This window comes from Scylla paramamosain, unplaced genomic scaffold (assembly GCF_035594125.1).
Source record: "Scylla paramamosain isolate STU-SP2022 unplaced genomic scaffold, ASM3559412v1 Contig3, whole genome shotgun sequence".
NCBI lineage: Eukaryota > Metazoa > Arthropoda > Malacostraca > Decapoda > Portunidae > Scylla > Scylla paramamosain.
The window spans coordinates 1,387,501-1,407,500 of NW_026973668.1; the positions used below are offsets into that span (position 1 = coordinate 1,387,501).

At 35.2% G+C, this 20,000-nt stretch overlaps 1 protein-coding gene across 7 annotated transcripts in view; it reads right to left on the reverse strand.

Moving 5' to 3' along the window:
- Nucleotides 1-20,000, reverse strand: part of LOC135096316 (glycerophosphocholine phosphodiesterase GPCPD1-like) — a 111,194-nt gene that overhangs the window by 67,919 nt on the left and 23,275 nt on the right. Inside the window, exons 12-17 of one of the 7 annotated variants that reach the window (XR_010264680.1) lie at nucleotides 16,587-16,652; nucleotides 11,954-12,166; nucleotides 10,812-11,015; nucleotides 10,299-10,459; nucleotides 9,281-9,475; nucleotides 283-414 (exon numbers count right to left, since the gene is read on the reverse strand). The exons of 2 other annotated variants lie outside the window; for them this stretch is intronic. Coding sequence is in view for 4 of the 5 variants with exons in the window: in XM_063997731.1 (XP_063853801.1) it covers nucleotides 9,220-9,475; nucleotides 10,299-10,459; nucleotides 10,812-11,015; nucleotides 11,954-12,166; nucleotides 16,587-16,652 (900 nt within the window). In the remaining variant the exon portion in view is untranslated. Of the gene's footprint in view, nucleotides 415-1,098; nucleotides 9,476-10,298; nucleotides 10,460-10,811; nucleotides 11,016-11,953; nucleotides 12,167-16,586; nucleotides 16,653-20,000 lie in introns of those variants that run through there. 4 more of the 7 variants (XM_063997732.1, XM_063997733.1, XM_063997731.1 and 1 more) reach the window with 4 other exon arrangements.

The window sequence follows — 20,000 nt, forward strand, 5'->3', positions numbered from 1 at the left end:
CTGCAGCCTGTGTACACATTGTTTACTGTCTCTCCGCAACACAGGGTATATCCAAGCCTTGTGTCAGTCACTGCAGCCTGTGTACACATTGTTTACTGTCTCTCCACAACACAGGGTATATCCAAGCCTTGTGTCAGTCACTGCAGCCTGTGTACACATTGTTTACTGTCTCTCCACAACACAGGGTATATAGAACACATCACTGAAGATCACACACACTTGCAAGTCATTACTGTCTAAACACACGCAAATATTACTTAAAACAACCCATTAGACACTCACCTACGTCACCACCACGGAGACAATGTGAGCGACCGTGAGTGACCGCTCCGTGACTGACTGACTGCCACCCTTGTAGGACGCTCGGCCGAAACAAAGATGATCATATATTAGTACTGATGTCTGTCTATAGCACTAAAATAAAGGGAAAAATCATGCTGTAATGTTCAGGGACGTTAGTGAGGGGTAAAATAGTGCAGATTACTTAGAATTTAGACGTGAATGGCCGAGGGAAAATAGATAAATAAATAAATGAATAGTAAAGTTAGCATTGATACTTGAATGGGCGAGGGAAAATAAACAAGTGAATATTTCTTAGTTAGCACTGAGACGTGAATGGGCCAAGAGAAAATAAACAAATGAAAACTGTTGAAAAAATGCCAGAGAGAGAGAGAGAGAGAGAGAGAGAGAGAGAGAGAGAGAGAGAGAGAGAGAGAGAGAGAGAGAGAGAGAGAGAGAGAGATGATTTGAAGCACTTCCATCTATAAAAAAGATAAATAAATACATAAATAAATAAAAGTATATAAATGATAAATAAACTAAACTTAATCAGTCAGTCAGTCATTCACACAGTCAGCTGGTTACAGTCAGTCAGTCATTCAGTCAGTTAGTCAGTCAGTCAATCAGTCAGTCAATCACTCAGTCAGTCTGTCAGTCAATCACTCAGTCAGTCAGTCAGCCAGCCAGCCAGCCAGTCAGTCATCCAATCAGTCAGTCAGTCAACCAGTCAGTCAGTCAGTCACCCAGGCACACTCCCAGCAAGTCAACAACAGCATCAACAAAAACAACAACAACAACAATGTAAAAGGAAACAATTAGTATTTTCATCAATTTTATTTATACATATTTTCTTTGCATACGTTTTTCCGAATAGCGCGGAAACGAAACGACACGAGAGAAAAATAAAGAAAGAAAACGGAACGCGAGGTTGAACACGAACGACAGAGGCGGTGCAGGAGAGATTAGCCCAGTGAATTAATTGAAAGAATAGCAAAACTGAGTGAGAGGATGAGAAGACTGGATACACAGACAACTGCTTAAGATAATAAATGAACTGTAAAAGAAGATAAACTGATAAAATAAAGTGCTGAGGATGGATTTGAAGGGAGAAAGTGAAGTTGTATAGGAAATAATATATACAAGGAATTAATTTGGAGGTAAAAAAAGATGAGATGAAAATTAAAGACAGGAGCAAACATATAGGAGAATTAATTTGAAAGATAAAATAAAAAAGAAGAAGAGATTAATAACTAGGAGAAATAAAGGAAATAAAAAGAGAAGAGGAGAAGGAGGAGGTGAAAAAGATACAAGCTAAAAAAAAATAATAATAAATAATAAATGAATAAAGAAAGAAAGAATTACTTGAAAGAATTAAAAAAAATCAATACAAATGAAAGATAAGCATACAAATTATCTTACAAAAAAAAAAAATGTAAAGAATGAAGAGAAAATAAATAAGCAAATAAATAAAAAAAATAACACAGAAGATATATAACAATCGCAGCATACACAAACGACTCGGACGAATAAAATACACGAAAATACACACACAAAAAAAAAAAAAAAGCCCCCAGCACATCATCATCACCGCAGCGGGGCAAATACTGCAAGCCGATTGGTCAGCATTTTTATTTGTGCAGAAGCTCTAAGCCGTCTGAAAGAATGCTGTACTGCTCCGGGTAACATTGTAAGCTTATTCTTTTTCCCAATGCACTGATAAAACTTTAAATCTTTACTCTTAAGCTGGTTTCTTCTTTTTCGGACTCCGTAATGTGATAAACTTGATTCTTGCCTTGTAAACACCATTTATTTTTTTATTTTTGGGCTTGTTAAACTTAATTCTTGCCTCGTAAACTTAAATATTGTTTTTCCTGGCTTGATACACTTAATTCTTGCCTCATAAACTCAAATATTCCTCTTCCTGGCTCAATAAATTTAATTCTTGTCTTGTAAACTTAAATATTGTTTTTCCTGGCTTGATACACTTAATTCTTGTCTCTTAAACTCAAATACACCTAATTCTTGCCTTATAAACTCAAACATTGTTTTTCCTGGCTTCATAAAACTTAATTCTTGCCTCATAAACTCAAATATTCCTCTTCCTGGCTTGATAAATTTAATTCTTGCCTCATAAACTCAAATATTCCTCTTCCTGGCTCAATAAATTTAATTCTTATCTCTTAAACTCAAATATTACTTTTCCTGGCTCAATAAATTTAATTCTTGTCTTGTAAACTCAAATGTTGCTTTTCCTGGCTTGATACACTTAATTCTTGCCTCATAAACTTAAATATTGTTTTTCCTGGCTTGATAAACTTAATTCTTGCCTCATAAACTCAAATATTCCTCTTCCTGGCTCAATAAATTTAATTCTTGTCTCGTAAATTCAAATGTTGCTTTTCCTGGCTTGATACACTTAATTCTTGCCTCATAAACTCAAATATTGCTTTTCTTGGCCTAACAAACTTAATTCTTGCCTCGTAAACTCAAACATTTTTTCCTGGTTTGTTAATAAACTTAATTTTTTACTCCTAACCTGAAATATTCTTTTTCCCAGCTCAGTAAACTTAATTCTTGCCTCATAAAGTCAAATATTGCTTTTCTTGGCCTAACAAACTTAATTCTTGCCTCGTACACTCAAACATTTTTTCCTGGTTCGTTAATAAACTTAATTTTTAACTCATAACCCGATATATTCTTTTTCCTGGCACGGTAAACTTAATTCTTCTTTCATAAACTCAAATATTGCTTTTCTTGGCCTAACAAACTTAATTCTTGCCTCATAAACTTAAATATTGCTTTTCCTGGCTTGATACACTTAATTCTTGCCTCATAAACTCAAATATTGCTTTTCTTGGCCTAACAAACTTAATTCTTGCCTCATAAACTCAAACATTTTCTCCTGGTTCATTAATAAACTTAATTTTTAACTCCTAACCTCACATATTCTTTTTCCTGGCTCAGTAAACTTAATTCTTGCCTCATAAACTAAAATATTCCTCTTCCTGGCTCAATAAATTTAATTCTTGTCTCGTAAATTCAAATGTTGCTTTTCCTGGCTTGATACACTTAATTCTTGCCTCATAAACTCAAATATTCTTCTTCCTGGCTCAATAAATTTAATTCTTGTCTCGTAAATTCAAATGTTGCTTTTCCTGGCTTGATACACTTAATTCTTGCCTCATAAACTCAAATATTCCTCTTCCTGGCTCAATAAATTTAATTCTTGTCTCGTAAATTCAAATGTTGCTTTTCCTGGCTTAATACACTTAATTCTTGCCTCATAAACTCAAATATTGCTTTTCTTGGCCTAACAAACTTAATTCTTGCCTCGTAAACTCAAACATTTTCTCCTGGTTCATTAATAAACTTAATTTTTAACTCATAACCTGACATATTCTTTTTCCTGGCTCAGTAAACTTAATTCTTGCCTCGTAAACTCAAACATTGCTTTTCTTGGCCTAACAAACTTAATTCTTGCCTCATAAACTCAAATATTGTTTTTCTTGGCCTAACAAACTTAACTCTTGCCTCATAAACTCAAACATTTTCTCCTGGTTCGTTAATAAACTTAATTTTTAACTCCTAACCCGACATATTCTTTTTCCCGGCTTGGTAAACTTAATTCTTCTTTCATAAACTCAAATATTGTTTTTCTTGGCCTAACAAACTTAATTCTTGCCTCATAAACTCAAACATTTTTTCCTGGTTCGTTAATAAACTTAATTTTTAACTCATAACCCGACATATTCTTTTTCCCGGCTCGGTAAACTTAATTCTTGCCTCATAAACTCAAATATTGCTTTTCTTGGCCTAACAAACTTAATTTTTGCCTCGTAAACTAAAAAATTCCTTTCTCCTGACTCGATTAATTTTTAACTTCTAACCTCAAATATTCTTTTCCTGATTCAATGTAGAGCATTCACATTTCTCTTAACTCCCAAAGATATAGGGTAGTGTACATTAGCTTGTTTGTTCACTATGACATCAAGTAAAATAATAATAGAAAAAAAAGAAAGAAAAGAAGAAGAAAAAAAAGCAGAAGGGTTACAACTGACTGCCAGACATAAACAAAGATTACAGCTCCTGATTACACACTTATTTATGATTTAGTGATATAATAAACTTTTTTAATTGACTCCTAAATATGTGCGGCTGTGTTCTTTTGTAAATAATAGATAAGAAATACTAGGTAAGGGGAAACGAGCTTGTTTTTCCATTACAGCATGAAGGAAAAGACATAAAAATAAGTAAATAAATAAAGAAAAGAAATAAAAATCTGCTGACTCGATAATACGAAACAATTTAACCCTTTGACTCTTAAACACGTGTGGCTGTTTGTTCTTTCGTGAACATCAATGAAAATAATGCAAACTTAATGAAATAAAGCCAAGTATTTGTCACTACAGAGTCTGACTTGTGGTGAAGAATGATGAGCTTAACATAACATAGTGAACACAAGGTTATTTACACTCACCCTCTCTCTGCCTGTCACAACTCAACAAAAGCTCTTGAGGAAAATATGACTAATGTAATGAAATAAACCCATATATTTGTCATTACACAGCCTGACTTGTAGTGAAGATTGGTAAGAGTTTAACAGACAATACAAGGATATTTTCACTCAGTCTCTCTGCGTCCATCACAGCAAATGAACGAAAGCTGTTTAAAAGGGCAATATAGCGCTGTATAACTAAGCATGCTGAAAATAGAGTGTCCATTGTACCTATCAACAGTCTAACACCTAAACACTCCCTCGGTAAGGCAGAGAAATCAACGAAAGCCGGTACGCGAGAGATATGAAATTCGGTAACTTGTTCTGAGGAAAATAGAATGTTTGTATGGAGCAACATTGGGGTAAATAACACCTAGATTTACCTGTGTGTGTGTGTGTGTGTGTGTGTGTGTGTGTGTGTGTGTGTGTGTGTGTGTGTGTGTGTGTGTGTGTGTGTGTGTGTGTGTGTGTGTGTGTGTCCATGAAGCTGTCTGTTTGTCTACCTATCAATCTGTCTATCTATCTATGTGCGCGTGTGTGTGTGTGTGTGTGTGTGTGTGTGTGTGTGTGTGTGTGTGTGTGTGTGTGTGTGTGTGTGTGTGTGTGTGTGTGTGTGTGTGTGGGCACTAAAACATGCCACAACACATCACAGGCAGCCTAGGGTACAGCAAGTGTCAGGCAACCCTCTCACTAATGTAGTGGACACGGCCGGGCGGAGGTGGTGATGCTGGTGATGCTGACACGAACAATAACAAGTGGAGTCTAACAATGTATTCTGAAGGACAAGTAGAATATTCTCTCCCTTATACTTCAAAATGCTATCCTTTCCTTTATTCTTTCAAATGTAACCTTCCCTTCATCCGTGTATTCTCAAACACTATTCTCTCTCTCTCTCTCTCTCTCTCTCTCTGTCAACACTGTTTTCTCAAGGCCACAGAGATGACCAGCCAGGATTTCAAGGGTGTTTCTCAAGTTTGTAATGTAGAAATGCTGTTAATCTGTCACTAGAACCTTAAAAACACCGTTGCAAACCCACTGTCTCTCTGTCAACACTGTTTTCTCAAGGCCACAGCTGAATTTTCAAGAGTGTTTCTCCAGTTAGTAATGTAGAAATATTAATCTGTCACTAGAACCTTAAAAACACCCTTGCAAACCCCATCTCTCTAAACACACCTGTACCTATTTTAAGCCTTCCAAATGCACAAATGATCAATAAAATGGAGTATATTTTGTAACTTATTCTTCCAAACATATATTTTTTCCTTTATTCCATCAACAGTAATATTCCTTCAGATGTGTTACAGTTTCTCTCTCACAATCTCTTCCAAACATTCATTAAAGTGCTTTTTCTTAGTCTCAAACATAACCTTTCCAAAACACTGCCTCATATCTCTCTCTCTCTCTCTCTCTCTCTCTTTGAAGCTTTTAAATGTACAATCCTTATCAAAACACACCAAAATCTTTAATAATTTCAAATGTAACCTTACAAAACACTGTCTCATCTCTCTCTCTCTCTCTCTCTCTCTCTGAAGCTTTGAAGCTTTCAATTGTTCAATCTTTATCAAAACACACCAAAATCTTTAATAATTTTGAATGTAACCTTACAAAACACTGCCTCGTATCTCTCTCTCTCACTCTCTTTCTCTCTCTCTGTAGCTTCCAAACGTACAGTCTTCACTAAAACGTAAAGCCCATTTCAAACACGATACTCAAAAGCTCATGTCAACTCTGCAAGACTCCACTGTGCCTGTCCTAACTAGCCAAGACGTTTGCTGAGGCGATAATACGTAAAGTTGTTAGGTTAGGTTAGCTCTTGTGTGTGTGTTTGTGTGTTTACGTGATGTTTGTTTATGTTGAGGCAATATCGTGTAAGGTTGTTAGGTTAGGTTTTGTGTGTGTGTTTGTGTGTTTACATGTTTGTTTGTGCTGAGGCGATATTGTGTAAGGTTGTTAGGTTACGTTAGGTTAGGTTAGGTTTTGTGTGTGTGTTTGTGTGTATAGATATTATTTGTTTGTATGTTTTTTTTTCTTTCTTTCATTGCAGTTTTGTTTTGTTTTATTTATTTATTTATTTATTTGTTTTTATTGTAATTTTTTCCGTCTTATTTCATTTTATTACTTATTTATTTATTTTTTATTATTTTTTCTGTACCTATTTTATTTATTTTTATTTATTTTTTATTTTATCATGTGTTATTCACTATCTATTAATTTATTTTTGTTATATTTTTCTATAACTTATTTATCTTTATTACATCACAACATATTAATTGATCTACATTTTTCTTGATTATCTTCTTATTTTTTTTCTCTCTCTCTCTTCCTTCCTTCCTTCCTCTCATTCACAATTAATAACTTCTCATATTTCATTCTGCATTATTCCTCTTTTATTTATTCCTTCATAATTGTTAAGTTTGCATACACATATTCTTTCACTTATTATTTTCCTTTTTCAGTTTCTCCTCTATTTGTTATGCTTTTTTCTTTCAACGCAGCTTTTATCTATCTATTCATTCTATTTTGTTTCATTTTCTCTCTATTTTTTTTTTTTTTAATCATATCTTTCCTCTTTGTTTATTTACTTCATTACGTATGTCAATTTTTTATTTATTTATTTTTTTTGTTTATCCAACTTGTTCCTTTTTTCATCTATTTCCTCAAAGACTTGGGTCAACACAGTGCTACACAACTCGGCATCACAACACTGGATGATCTTAATGCTAGCTCACTCTTCTCTCTCAAGTGTTATTCCCGTTACATCCACAACTAGTAATCTATCTTTAAAAATAAATAGATAAATAAATAAGAATAAAAATAAAAGCCTAACACTTCAGTATCTCATTTGATAATATTGTTACCTCTATTTTTTTATTGATAATTGTTGATGCAAAGGTTGATCTTGAAAAACCAGACTTTGTATATAAAAAACCTAACACTTCAGTATCTCATTTGATAATATTGTTACCTCTATTTTTTTATTGATAATTGTTGACGCAAATCTTTATCTTGAAAAACCTCTGTATATAAAATGCCTAACACTTCGGTACCTCATTTGATAATACTGTAAGTTACACCACTCACTTCTTATTGATAATTGTTGACGCAAATCGTAATCTTGAAAAACACTTGATTCTTCTAGTACAAACACTGGCAAACAGTTCCGCAGCACTACACTTGATAATAACACAAGTTTTGTCACTCGAATTTTAAAGACAACTGTTTACGCAAATGTTCGTCTTGAAAACACTGCAGAAAACAGCCCCTTACAAAAAAAAATGTAATTCTTTTGATACACACACTGTTAAACAGCTCAAAATCCTTACAGCTGATGATATTACAAGTACATCACACATCTCCTTGCAATATATAGCCAATAGGTAGACAACTGTTAAGCTTTCCCTCTAATTTTCTTACGTACAAACAGACAGACGCATCACAACAGTGGCCTTGCTCATCAACTGCATAGCTCAAGTTATTTATTTATTTTTTTTTTAAGATATAAATCCTTTTTTTTTTTTTAATTAATGCTTGGAAAGGTGGTTATCTCTCTCTCTCTCTCTCTCTCTCTCTCTCTCTCTCTCTCTCTCTCTCTCTCTCTCTCTCTCTGCCAATACACACAAAATACATCAAAACATGAAATACACAATAAATAAAGATATGGTAACTTATGCTATACTAACACACATACACACACACACTTGTAAATATGTGTGTGTGTGTGTGTGTGTGTGTGTGTGTGTGTGTGTGTGTGTGTGTGTGTGTGTTTGTTTGATAGTGAAAGTTTAAACATATGAAAAAGTAAACAATGTATGTATGTATGTATGTATGTATGAAATTATCCTATCAAAAAATAAACAAATAAATAAAATCTGATTAAAAAAAATATAGAAAAAAAAAATTACTTGGAAAAAAAAAAGAGGAGGAAAATTAAATTCAATATCGAAAAAAAAACTTAAATGATGTACAAGTTTAAAAATATATGAAACACGACACAACACGAGTGACGCGAAGATGCATAAGCGCAACGAACAAAACAAAATCCAGAAACGACGCAATAAGCCACAAAATAACATAGAGAAAGAAAGAAAAAGAAAGAAAAAGTAAAAAAAATAAAAATAATAATCTAGCAAAATAACATAGAAGAGGAGAAAGAAAAGAGGAAAATAACAATAATAACAATAATAATCACAGAACAAAAAAGAAGATAAAAAAATAATAATAATAATAATAATTCAGATTAATACAACCTTAAAAACTACAAGTCAGACAAAACATCATTAAAACAACCTTACTTCAACTACAATAAAGACATTTGAAAAACACTTTGCTAATTAAGAATAAATGAAACAATAAATTATGCAGAAAGTCACATCAACCCCCCCCCCATCTCTCTCTCTCTCTCTCTCTCTCTCTCTCTCTCTCTCTCTCTCTCTCTCTCTCTCTCTCTAATTTGACAATATACCAGTGAATGACGTAGGCAAAGGGCACACACCGGTATAGGCTGACCTCTCCCCGCCCCCCCCTTGCATCACCCGGGCAGCAGAGGGGGCCAGGTTAGCAGCAGCAGCAGCAGCAGCAGCCACCTCCTCTTCCTCCTCCTTCTTCTTCTCCTCTTCCCCGCGGACCAACTCATCGGCTGCTGCTCGCTCTTCACACAGGAATATACTTTCTTTCTTGTCCTTTGTGTTGTAGACGTCAATTCTGTAAGGAGGAGGAGGAGGAGGAGGAGGTGAAGAAAAGGAATATGAATGAATGGAGGAAGAGAACACAAGAACATAAGAACATAATAAATAAGGGAAGGTGCAAGAAGTGAGCAGGTTTACACGTGGCAGTCCCTGTATGAAACACACCTACCTATTTCCATCTGTTATCCCCAGCCATAAACTTGTCTAATCTTCTCTTAAAGCTCTCTAGTGTCCCACCACTAACTACATCATTACTGAGTCCGTTCCACTCATCTACCACTATTTGAGAACCAATTTTTTCCTATCTCCTTCCTAAACCTAAATTTTTCAATTTAGATAGATAGGAGGAGATAGAAGAGAAAGGAAGGAAAGAAGGAAGGAAAGGGTGATAAAGACAAGGAGGAGGAAGAGAGGATAGAAGGAAGAATGGAAAAGTTTACGATTAATCAACTGAACAACAACAACAACAACAAAGATAATATATAAACAGTTACATAGCCATAACCTGTCAGCCAAGGCACTACATACATCTGACCGTAAGATACCTCAGACTTAAATCTCTCATTTGTGAGAAGAGATGACTTTTCTCGTGGTAAACTATAAAGCTTATTCTGCACAGTAGAATGTGTGGGAATGAGGGGGGGAAGAGAAGGGTGATGAGAACAAAAACAAAAGTGTAAGAATTATTAATTAGATACAAGCAAATGTACCTCAAAAAGAATATATTTTCTAAAACGAACAGGAACAAGAACAGACACGAAACAGAGAAACAAAACAAAACAAAACAAGAATGAGCAATGAGAACAACAACAACAACAACAACAACAGCACGCACGTACTTGTCGTAAATGATGCCGTGGAGTCCGACCTTCTTGAGAAACTTGATATTTTCCTGGTCGTTGTTGTGGTCGCCCCAGCAAAACACGATCAGGTTGTGTTCCATGGCCGCAGTAATCTGGCTGGGGTCACGCATCAAGTCCTCTGTGTGCACGTTGATACCCTGTGGTGTGTGAGGTCAGGTTAGGTGAGGTGAGGTTAGGAAGGAAGGAAGGAAGGAAGGATACATAAATAGAAGGATGGAAGGAAGAAAAGAATAAAGGAAAGAAAAAAGAATGAAAGATAAAAGGAAGTAAAGAAGGATGGAAGGGAAGAAACAATTGTACAAGTTTCTTATACAAATAACCCTTTCTCTCTCTCTCTCTCTCTCGCTCTCTCTCTCTCTACAACCACCAAACGCAACACACGTCACACACAAACACACCCTAAAGATCTCTACCCACACTCCCTTACCAAAACCCTCACACCAACACACACACACACACACACACAACACTATCTACCCTCTCTCTTACCAGAATATCAGCATTGACAGCATAGAGAATAGCTTGCTGTACACTGTTCGTCCTCTGGTCCTCGTAGGGTGGCCAGACCTCGGAGACGCCCTGAGTAAGGAACATAACCGGGTATCTGTTCTGCTTCAGCCTCAGCATTGTGCAGATATCGGGGTGGAAGCAGGAAAACACAATCTTCCTCTTGTCGGAGTGCTCCAGTATCATCTGCGGGGAGGGACGGGAGAGAGATAAGGCATTGAGAGAGAGGTTAGGGCTGTGTAGGGGAGTATAAGGCTGGGGAGGAAATTCTGTGTCATTTTCATTGTGTTTTTTTTGGTGTTTCAGGTTTCTAATGGGTTTTGTGGCAGCTTCTTCATCTTTTGTTGTGTTTATTGGTGTTTTTCAGGTTTGTAATGGTGTTGTGGCAGCTGCTTCATCTTTAATTGATTGTGTTTTTTGGTGTTTTCAGGTTTATGATGGATTTTGTGGCAGATACTTCATCTTTTCAGGTTTGTAATGGTGTTGTGGCAGCTACGTAATTTTTTTGTACTTATTTCACTAACTTAACAAGGCAGCATTACGACCGTGTTTCTTTGGTCACCGCTACAGAAGGTGTTAGATTATATATACACATTCTTTAGGGCATAAAAATGGACTAGACTCAGTAGTAGAACCAAATTTAGCTAGTACATTGTGTGGTTTTGGATGGATTTATCGGTGTTTTGGTATGTTTTGTGGCGTTTTGGGGTGTTTTGGGGTGTTTTGGAGAGTTTGGGAATATTTTTGAGGTTTTTAAGGGGGTTCTAGCTGGGCTTTTTAGGGTGTTTTTGAGGTTTTTTGGATTTTTAAAGGGGTTCTGTGAGGTTCTGGCTCTTTTTGTTTTTGGGTTTTAAAGGATGTTTTGTGAGTTCCTGGCTGGTGTTTTTTTGGTGTTTTGACAGTGTTTTGACAGTGTTTGGAGTGTTTTAAAGTGTTTTTTTTTTCTGTAGGGGTTTCAAGTGTGTTTTTAAGCCTTTCAAAACTTTTAAACTGAATTAACTATGATTAGACAGACAGACGCAGACACACACACCTTAACAATCAAATCAAGAAAGTAATCAAGTTCGAAATGACTCAGTAAAGCAAAAAATAGAACTCACAAACAAACAAACAAGCAGACAAACCTTAATAATCAAATCGAGGAAATGATTAAGTTCAAACGGGTGCTGAAGTTCATACGTCCCATCTCTCATCTGCATTGTCCACTTCACCTCCACATTGAACCCACAGGTATGGGGCACCACCTCCAGGGCCTTCTGCAGAGTGGGGAAGGGCTGGTGATCCTCAAAGTCCTCATCCTGGAATTTACTCAAGCCTTTCTCCTTCTTGTGGTACACCTGGGGAGGGGCACGAGAGGTCACTGGGATTAGCAAAGGTGTTTTTCTTAGGTTAGGGAAATTTTTGGGGTGTTTTGGGTAGGTTAGGGAAGTTTTCAGGGTGTTTTTGTTGGGTTAGGGAAGTTTTTCGAGTGATTTGGATAAGTTAGGGAAGTTTTTAAGGTGTTTTTGTTTGGTTAGGGAAGTTTTCTGGGTGTTTTTTGTTGCGTTAGGGAAATTTTTAGGGTGATTTGGATACGTTAGGGAAGTTTTTTGGGTGATTTGGATAAGTTAGGGAAGTTTTTAGGTGTTTTTGTTTGGTTAGGGAAGTTTTCAGGTTGTTTTTGTTAGGTTAGGGAAATATTTGGGGTCATTTTGTTTGGTTTGGTTGAAGTTATTGGAGTTTTCAAGGTTCTAAGAGAAGTTATTGGGGGTTTTCAAGAATGTGAGTGAGTGAATGTGTGTGTGTGCGCGCGCATGTGTGTGTGAAAAGTGCATTAGGGTATGAAAAAATAAAAAAAATGATAAATGAATAAATAAATAAATAAATAAATAAATAAATAAATAACAGCAATAACCACAATTTTCATAACACCTATCATACCCTTCTTATCTGTAAGGTTGACCCAAACAATGACGAACAAACATACAGACACACAGGTCACTACAATGTTACGTACCTGATTAAACTCACTGAACCAGCGACTGATCTCAAATACCAAACATACTCACCTCATTATGCATTACTGTGTGTGTGTGTGTGTGTGTGTGTGTGTGTGTGTGTGTGTGTGTGTGTGTTTTCTTCATCTATTTCTTTGTTTATTTAGTTATTGTTTTGTGTGTGTGTGTGTGTGTGTGTTATATCTGGAGTTTGTTGATAAGAATTATGTAAGAAAACAGTTATATGATTACACACACACACACACACACACACACACACATCAGGAAATAAAGAAATATAGATATAAACAAATAAAGAAAATACCCACAAGAAGTAAATAAATAAATAAATAAATAAATAAATAAACAAAAAAAGAAAGAAAATAGCAATAATCAGATGAACACACACACACACACACACACACACACACACACACACACTCTCTTTATATCAATCTCTCTTCCTGGCCAGATTATTATTATTATTATTATTATTATTATTATTTATCTACCTATGTCTATAACACCCTAGCAGTCACACACATGGCAGCCCACACTAGGCCTAACACACACACACACACACACACACACACACACACACGAAAAAAAAATGATAGTCAAGGTTGAAAAATTGAAAGGTATAGAGAAGATAATGATAAAAGTAAATATATAAAGAGAAATAATGATAAAATAAAAAAATAAAAAAACATTATACTAGTCTAGGGATTGAAAATAGTGTAGATAATGCTAAACAACGTGATATGTAAAAAAAAAAATATAAAAGGTACAGAAGAGAAAATAAAAAAAATATATATGCAAGATTAGGAATTCGAACATACGGGTTGATTAGTAAAAAAAATAAATAAATAAAAAAAAATATACCAGCTTACAAGTTCAATAATACAAGCTAAATAATGGAAAGATTTGTTGTGTATGGAAAACATTTGTATATTTTAAGCGAGGAAATGAAAAAAAATAATAAATAAATAAAATATGTGGGTGAAAACTGAAGAAAACGTTAAATATTGTCAGTTGAGGTAAATTTGTACATTATAAGCACGGAAATGTTGAAAAATGGTAGTCAGGATGAAAATTGAAGAGAACAGCTTAGATTACAAAAAATTTTGAGTCAACTGACGTAAATTTGTACATTGTAAGCACGGAAATGAAGAGAAATGGTAGTCAGGATGAAAAATTGAAGAGAACAGCTTAGATTATATAAAATTTTGTCAATTTACGTAAATTTATACATTAAAAGCACGGAAATGTTGATAAATGGTAGCCAGGATAAAAAATTGAAAAGAGCTTAGATTACGAAAAATTTTGTTAATTAACGTAAATTTATACATTATAAGCACGGAAATGAAGAAAAATGATAGTCAAGATGAAAAATTGAAGAGAACAAGTTATATTACGTAAAATTTTGTCAATTGACGTAAATTTGTACATTATAAGCACGGAAATGAAGAGAAATGGTAGTCAGGATGAAAAATTGAAGAGAACAGCTTAGATTACGTAAAATTTTGTGTCAATTAACGTAAATTTGTACATTATAAGCACGGAAATGAAGAGAAATGGTAGTCAGGATGAAAAATTGAAGAGAACAAGTTAGATTACGATGTGTGAAAAATATGAAAACTTTTGTGTCCACTTGAAGGAAATTCGTATCTTTAAAGGCTCTATCGATTTTTTATTTTTATTTCTACCCCGAGTCATAAAAAACGTAAAATTTGTGTCCACTTCACATAAATTCGTATATTTTAAACGTTTAAGTAAGTTTTTGATGTAAATGAGGATCAATAATGAATAAATAAATAGATTATTCAATTTTTTTTCATCTTCCAATTGTGTTACGTCTATTTTTCTGTCCTGTGTGTGAAAATACATAGAATTTCGAGTCAGCGCAACGGAAACAAAAGCAAGGCAGAAAGAGAGAGAAAATAAAGTCAGCCTATCAAATACTATATCAGCTTTAATGGATGTGCTGGATGGTTCTTTTATATTTTGTTGGAACGAAGCAAAAAAAAGAAAAATAAATAAATAAATAAATAAAAATAAAATAAATAAATAAATAAAAGGTCTGAGAAGCGATGTGTTGAATGGTTCTTTTGTATTTTGTTGGAACGGAGTAAAAAAAAAGAATAAAATAGATAAATAAATAAAAAGATCTGGGAAAAAGTTTTGGGAATTTGATAAAAAAGGAAAGAAAGAAAACGATAAAGAAAATTTAGCTTTAAAAAATATAACATTTAAAATCTTTGCTAAATTTAAGAGAAAAAATAAAAATTAGAAAAAAAAACATATTAAAGGAATTTAGAAGATATATTACTGTATAGAAAAAAATAAATAAATGAAAAATAAGACATACAATTGGAATTTTGAAAAGATATATTACGCCGTATGAATAACAATAAAAAAAATTATCATCTTAAAGAAATTTTGAGAGATATTTAACTTAAAAAAAATAAAATAAAAATTAAAATTAAAGGAACCGAAAAGAACCATCCAAACAGCCCTGTACATAAACACTGAAAACATTCATATGCTTATACCAACACCAAATATTCATGTTAATTTAAATACATCTGTCTGTGGGAGGAAACAAAGCATATTAACTGAGGAAAAAAGCATTAGATACAGCAACAGTAGAAGAAGGACTAAAGAAATAAAGATAATAAATGTTAATAAAGCTACGTGTTATGACCCATGTTGGTAATAAAGGCAGGGGAGGACGCACTGACATGGAAACACTGCTACACTGATGCACACGAAAAAAAAATAATAAATAAATAAATAAATGAAAAAGAAAGAAATGCAATGAGTAAATAGATAGAATAAAATAACAAGGAAGGAAAGGAACAAGAAAGATGAGAGAGAGAGAGAGAGAGAGAGAGAGAGAGAGAGAGAGAGAGAGAGAGAGAGAGAGAGAGAGAGAGAGAGCATTAGTCAAGCAGTGTTGCCATATCCCTGTGTTTTCACCTGCCCCAATTACGAACACACCGCACAACACAGCACCACAGCAGAGGAAAATAGGCACAAAAAATAAATCAATAAAACAATAATTAGCAGCATTAGTAGCAGCAGGGGCAGTGTGCAGCTAAAGGAACAAAGGAACCATTACAAAATACAAAATAATCAAATAAAATGAAAGCAAGACCACAGATTAGGGGAAAACTTTAGAAACTGGGCCATAACCTACCCTAACCTAACCTAATCTAAACATCCCAAAATAATCTGAAAATAACCAGAAGGAGTTAGCAGAGACTGAAAAAACTCGTAACCTAACTTAACCTAACCTAATCTAACCTAAACACAGCAAAACAACCTGAAAATAAGACCAGAAGGAGTTAGTAGAGACTGAAAGATCTCGTAACCTAACTTAACCTAACCTAATCTAACCTATACACAACAAAACAATAAAAACTAAAAGCAAGACCTGAAAATATTAAGATGCATCAACAAAACTCCGCAACCTAACCTAACCCAGCCTAACCTAACCTAACATAACCTAACCCAAACTAACCTAACCTAACTTAACCTAACCCGACCTAATACAAATAAACCTGAGCTAACCTAACCTAAGCAAACACACACACACACACACACACACACATACACACACACACACACACACACACACCTGTGTGTGTGTGTGTATATAAAAAATATATACAAAATAAATTAAAAGAACAAGACCAGACCAGACCAAACCTGACCTAACCTAACCTAACCACCGCGACCCCAGACAAGAGGTCAGGGTGGGGTGGGGGGGGCGACATACCAGATCCTCTTGGTCACAGTAAGAGAGAATATCGCCGGGGACCCCCTCAGTTAGGTGACGCACATCCTGTCGGAAAAACCCATCATCACTCACCACTGCCGTTAACTACACTACGAGGCCCATCACAGCTCGGCACAGCGGCACATACTGCTGCGGCACTTTCCTGGGCTGTGTTCTGGTGTTAGAGGCTTCTGCAAGGGGGGGTGCTAAACTTTGTTATCGTCGTTATTGCTGTGAAAGTCAAGAATTGTTTTTTTTTTCACAGAATGCTGCGGTTTCCAGGCTGTGCGGCGTCCTGTGGCCTTCAGTGGTGACGCTAGAGCTTGTGTGGTGAGGAAAAGCTGTTATTTATAGGGTGATGAGGGGAAAATGCAAGGAAAAAGGGATTAAACACAGTTAGATTCAAGAATTAATGGTGTTTTTCTCCCCCAAGGCTGTGCAGTGATATCTCAAGCTGTTAGAGATGGTGAGGAGAAGCTGTTACTGTGAAGGTGATGAAGATTAATGCTGTGAAACTTGAGAATTAATGATGCTTTCTAATGGGATACAAGAATTAGTGATTTCTCTCTTCCTCAGGGCTGTGTTGCATTCTGGGACTCTACAGGGGGGGAGGTACTAACGCTTGTGTTGCGATTAAAACCTGTTATTGTAAAAGGCATGAATTAATGGGAATTTCTAAAGGGATACGAGAATTAGTGATGTTTCTCTCTTCCTCAGGGCTGTGTTGCATTCTGGGACTGTGAAGAGGGGAGGCATTAAAGCTTGTATTGCGAGGAAAACCTGTTATTGTAAAGGTGAAGATTACTGTTGTGAAAGTCAAGAATTAATGGGGTTTTTAATAGATCTAAATGTTTCTGAAGAGGTTCATTCCGCCAGCTGACAAATTTCACTGGTGTTATACGCTTGCTGTGGGATAAACAAGGTGTTGCTGTGAAAGTTATGGGTTTAAGGCGATTGCTAGGGTTTTCAGGTGTTTTTTGTTAGATTAGGGACATTTTTAAGGGGTTTTTGTCATATAAGGGGAGTTTTTAGGGTGTTTTGTTTGGTTAGGGAGGTTTTTAGGGAAGTTTTGTTCAGTTAGGGACTTTTTAGGATGTTTTTTGTTATAATACGTAAGTTTTTAAGGCATTTTTGTTTGGTTAGGGATGTTTTTAGGGCGATTTTGTTAGGTTATGTCAGTTTTAGGGTAGTTTTCTTGGGTTTTTGGGGTTTTCCTGGGGCAGTGAAGAAGCTGTGTGTATGTGTGTGTGTGTGTGTGTGTGTGTGTGTGTGTGTGTGTGTGTGTGTGTGTGTGTGTGTGTGTGTGTGTGTGTGTGTGTGTGTGTGTGTGTGTGTGTAATCTAGGGCAGTTTTGCTTGGTTAGGGAAAGTTTTTAGCTTCTAATTTGTTAGGTAAGGGAATTTTGAGTGTTTAAAGAGAAATTTTATAAAGTTTAGGTTAGGTTAGGGAACTTTTCAAGGCGGGTTTGTTACGCTAAGGAAGTTTGCGTGATGATGAAAGGGATTATTTAAAGCCTGAAATGCGGTGACGGAAAGCGGGGATTGCGAAGTTGAAGGACAGAACGAAAAACTAATTAATTAATGGTGCTTTTTTTTATTCATGCTGGTGCTCAATGTGGCTGAAGCAAATTTAGTGCTGTATTGAGAATGTGCTGCTAAAAATATTGCTGTGAAAGACTGAATTAATGAAGGCTTTCTCTTAGGCTGTTTATAGAGAATTAATGAAAGCTTTCTCTCATCTCAGGGTGCCTATAGAGAATTAATGAAGGCTTTCTCTCATCTCAGGGTGCCTATAGAGAATTAATGAAGGCTTTCTCTCATCTCAGGGTGCCTATAGAAAATTAATGAAGGCTTTCTCAGGGTGTCCATCTTTCCCAGGGGTGTGTTGCATTCAGAGTCAGTGAGGCAAAAAATATATCACGCAGATACAATGTACAAAGAAGGAAGAGGAGTGCAAAGAAGGAAGAGGAGTGCAAAGAAGGAAGAGAAGGAGTGCAAAGAAGGAAGAGGAGGAGTGCAAAGAAGGAAGAGAAGGAGTACAAAGAAGGAAGAGGAGGAGTGCAAAGAAGGAAGAGGAGGAGTGCAAAGAAGGAAGAGGAGGAGTGCAAAGAAGGAAGAGGAGGAGTACAAAGAAGGAAGAGGAGTGCAAAGAAGGAAGAGAAGGAAGTCACAGTTGCCAAATCAAAGTAATGAACGAAAATACATGAAAATATTGAAAAAAAGCAGTAAAATACATAAAAATATAGAAAAAAATGCAGTATAGCCAATAATTACACAGTTCCCAGATCAAAGCAATAAAACACATGAAAATATAGAAAAAAATGCAGTATAGCCAATAATTACACAGTTCCCAGATCAAAGCAATAAAAAAACACATGAATATATACATGTAATATATATAAGATAAAACAAGAGGGAATAATCACAGTTGCCAGATTAAAAAAAAAATAAAGAAAAACTGCAGAGTAGCCAGATAAAACTACACCACCAAAAATAATAATAATAATAATAATAATAATAATAATAATAATAATAATAATAATAATAATAATAATAATAATAATAGTAATAATAATAATAATAATAATAATAATAATAATAATAATAATAATAATAAACAAAACAAGATCAAACAAGAAGGAATAACCACAGTTGCCAGATTAAACCAATGAAACAAAACATAACTAAAGAAAAATTTGCAGTGTAGCCAGATAAAACCACAAAAAAAATAAATAAATAAATAAATAAATAAACAAAACACATCAAACGCAAAAAGAAAATAATAATTACACCGTTACCAGATCAAACCAACGAACCAAAACCCCACGAATAAAGAAAAAAAAAACTGCACTGTTACCAGATAGAGCAAAAGTACCTTAACAGAATCAAACATAAACAACAACAACAACAACAACGGCAAATATTTCAAGAGGCATTGCTGTGACCTTCAGAGAGAGAGAGAGAGAGAGAGAGAGAGAGAGAGAGAGAGAGAGAGAGAGAGAGAGAGAGAGAGAGAGAGAGAGAGAGAGAGAGAGAGAGAGAGACTTGGATTACGTGTCATGAATTTTGTTTTATTTTTATTTAATTTTTCACATAACTTACCGTGGTGGTGATGGTGGTTGCGAGAGAGAGAGAGAGAGAGAGAGAGAGAGAGAGAGAGAGAGAGAGAGAGAGAGAGAGAGAGAGAGAGAGAGAGAGAGAGAGACTAATTACTGAAAACGAGGAAAAAGAGGAAGAGGAAAAATGACAAAATATACTACAAAAAAAAAAAAACAAGAGGAGGAGGAGGAGGAAGAAGAAGAGGAAGAGGAGGAGGACTCACCTGGGTAGCAGATAATTAGCAACAGGTACAGCTGATGTCCAGGTAACACACACACACACACACACACACATGCAATAAATACAAAAATCAAAA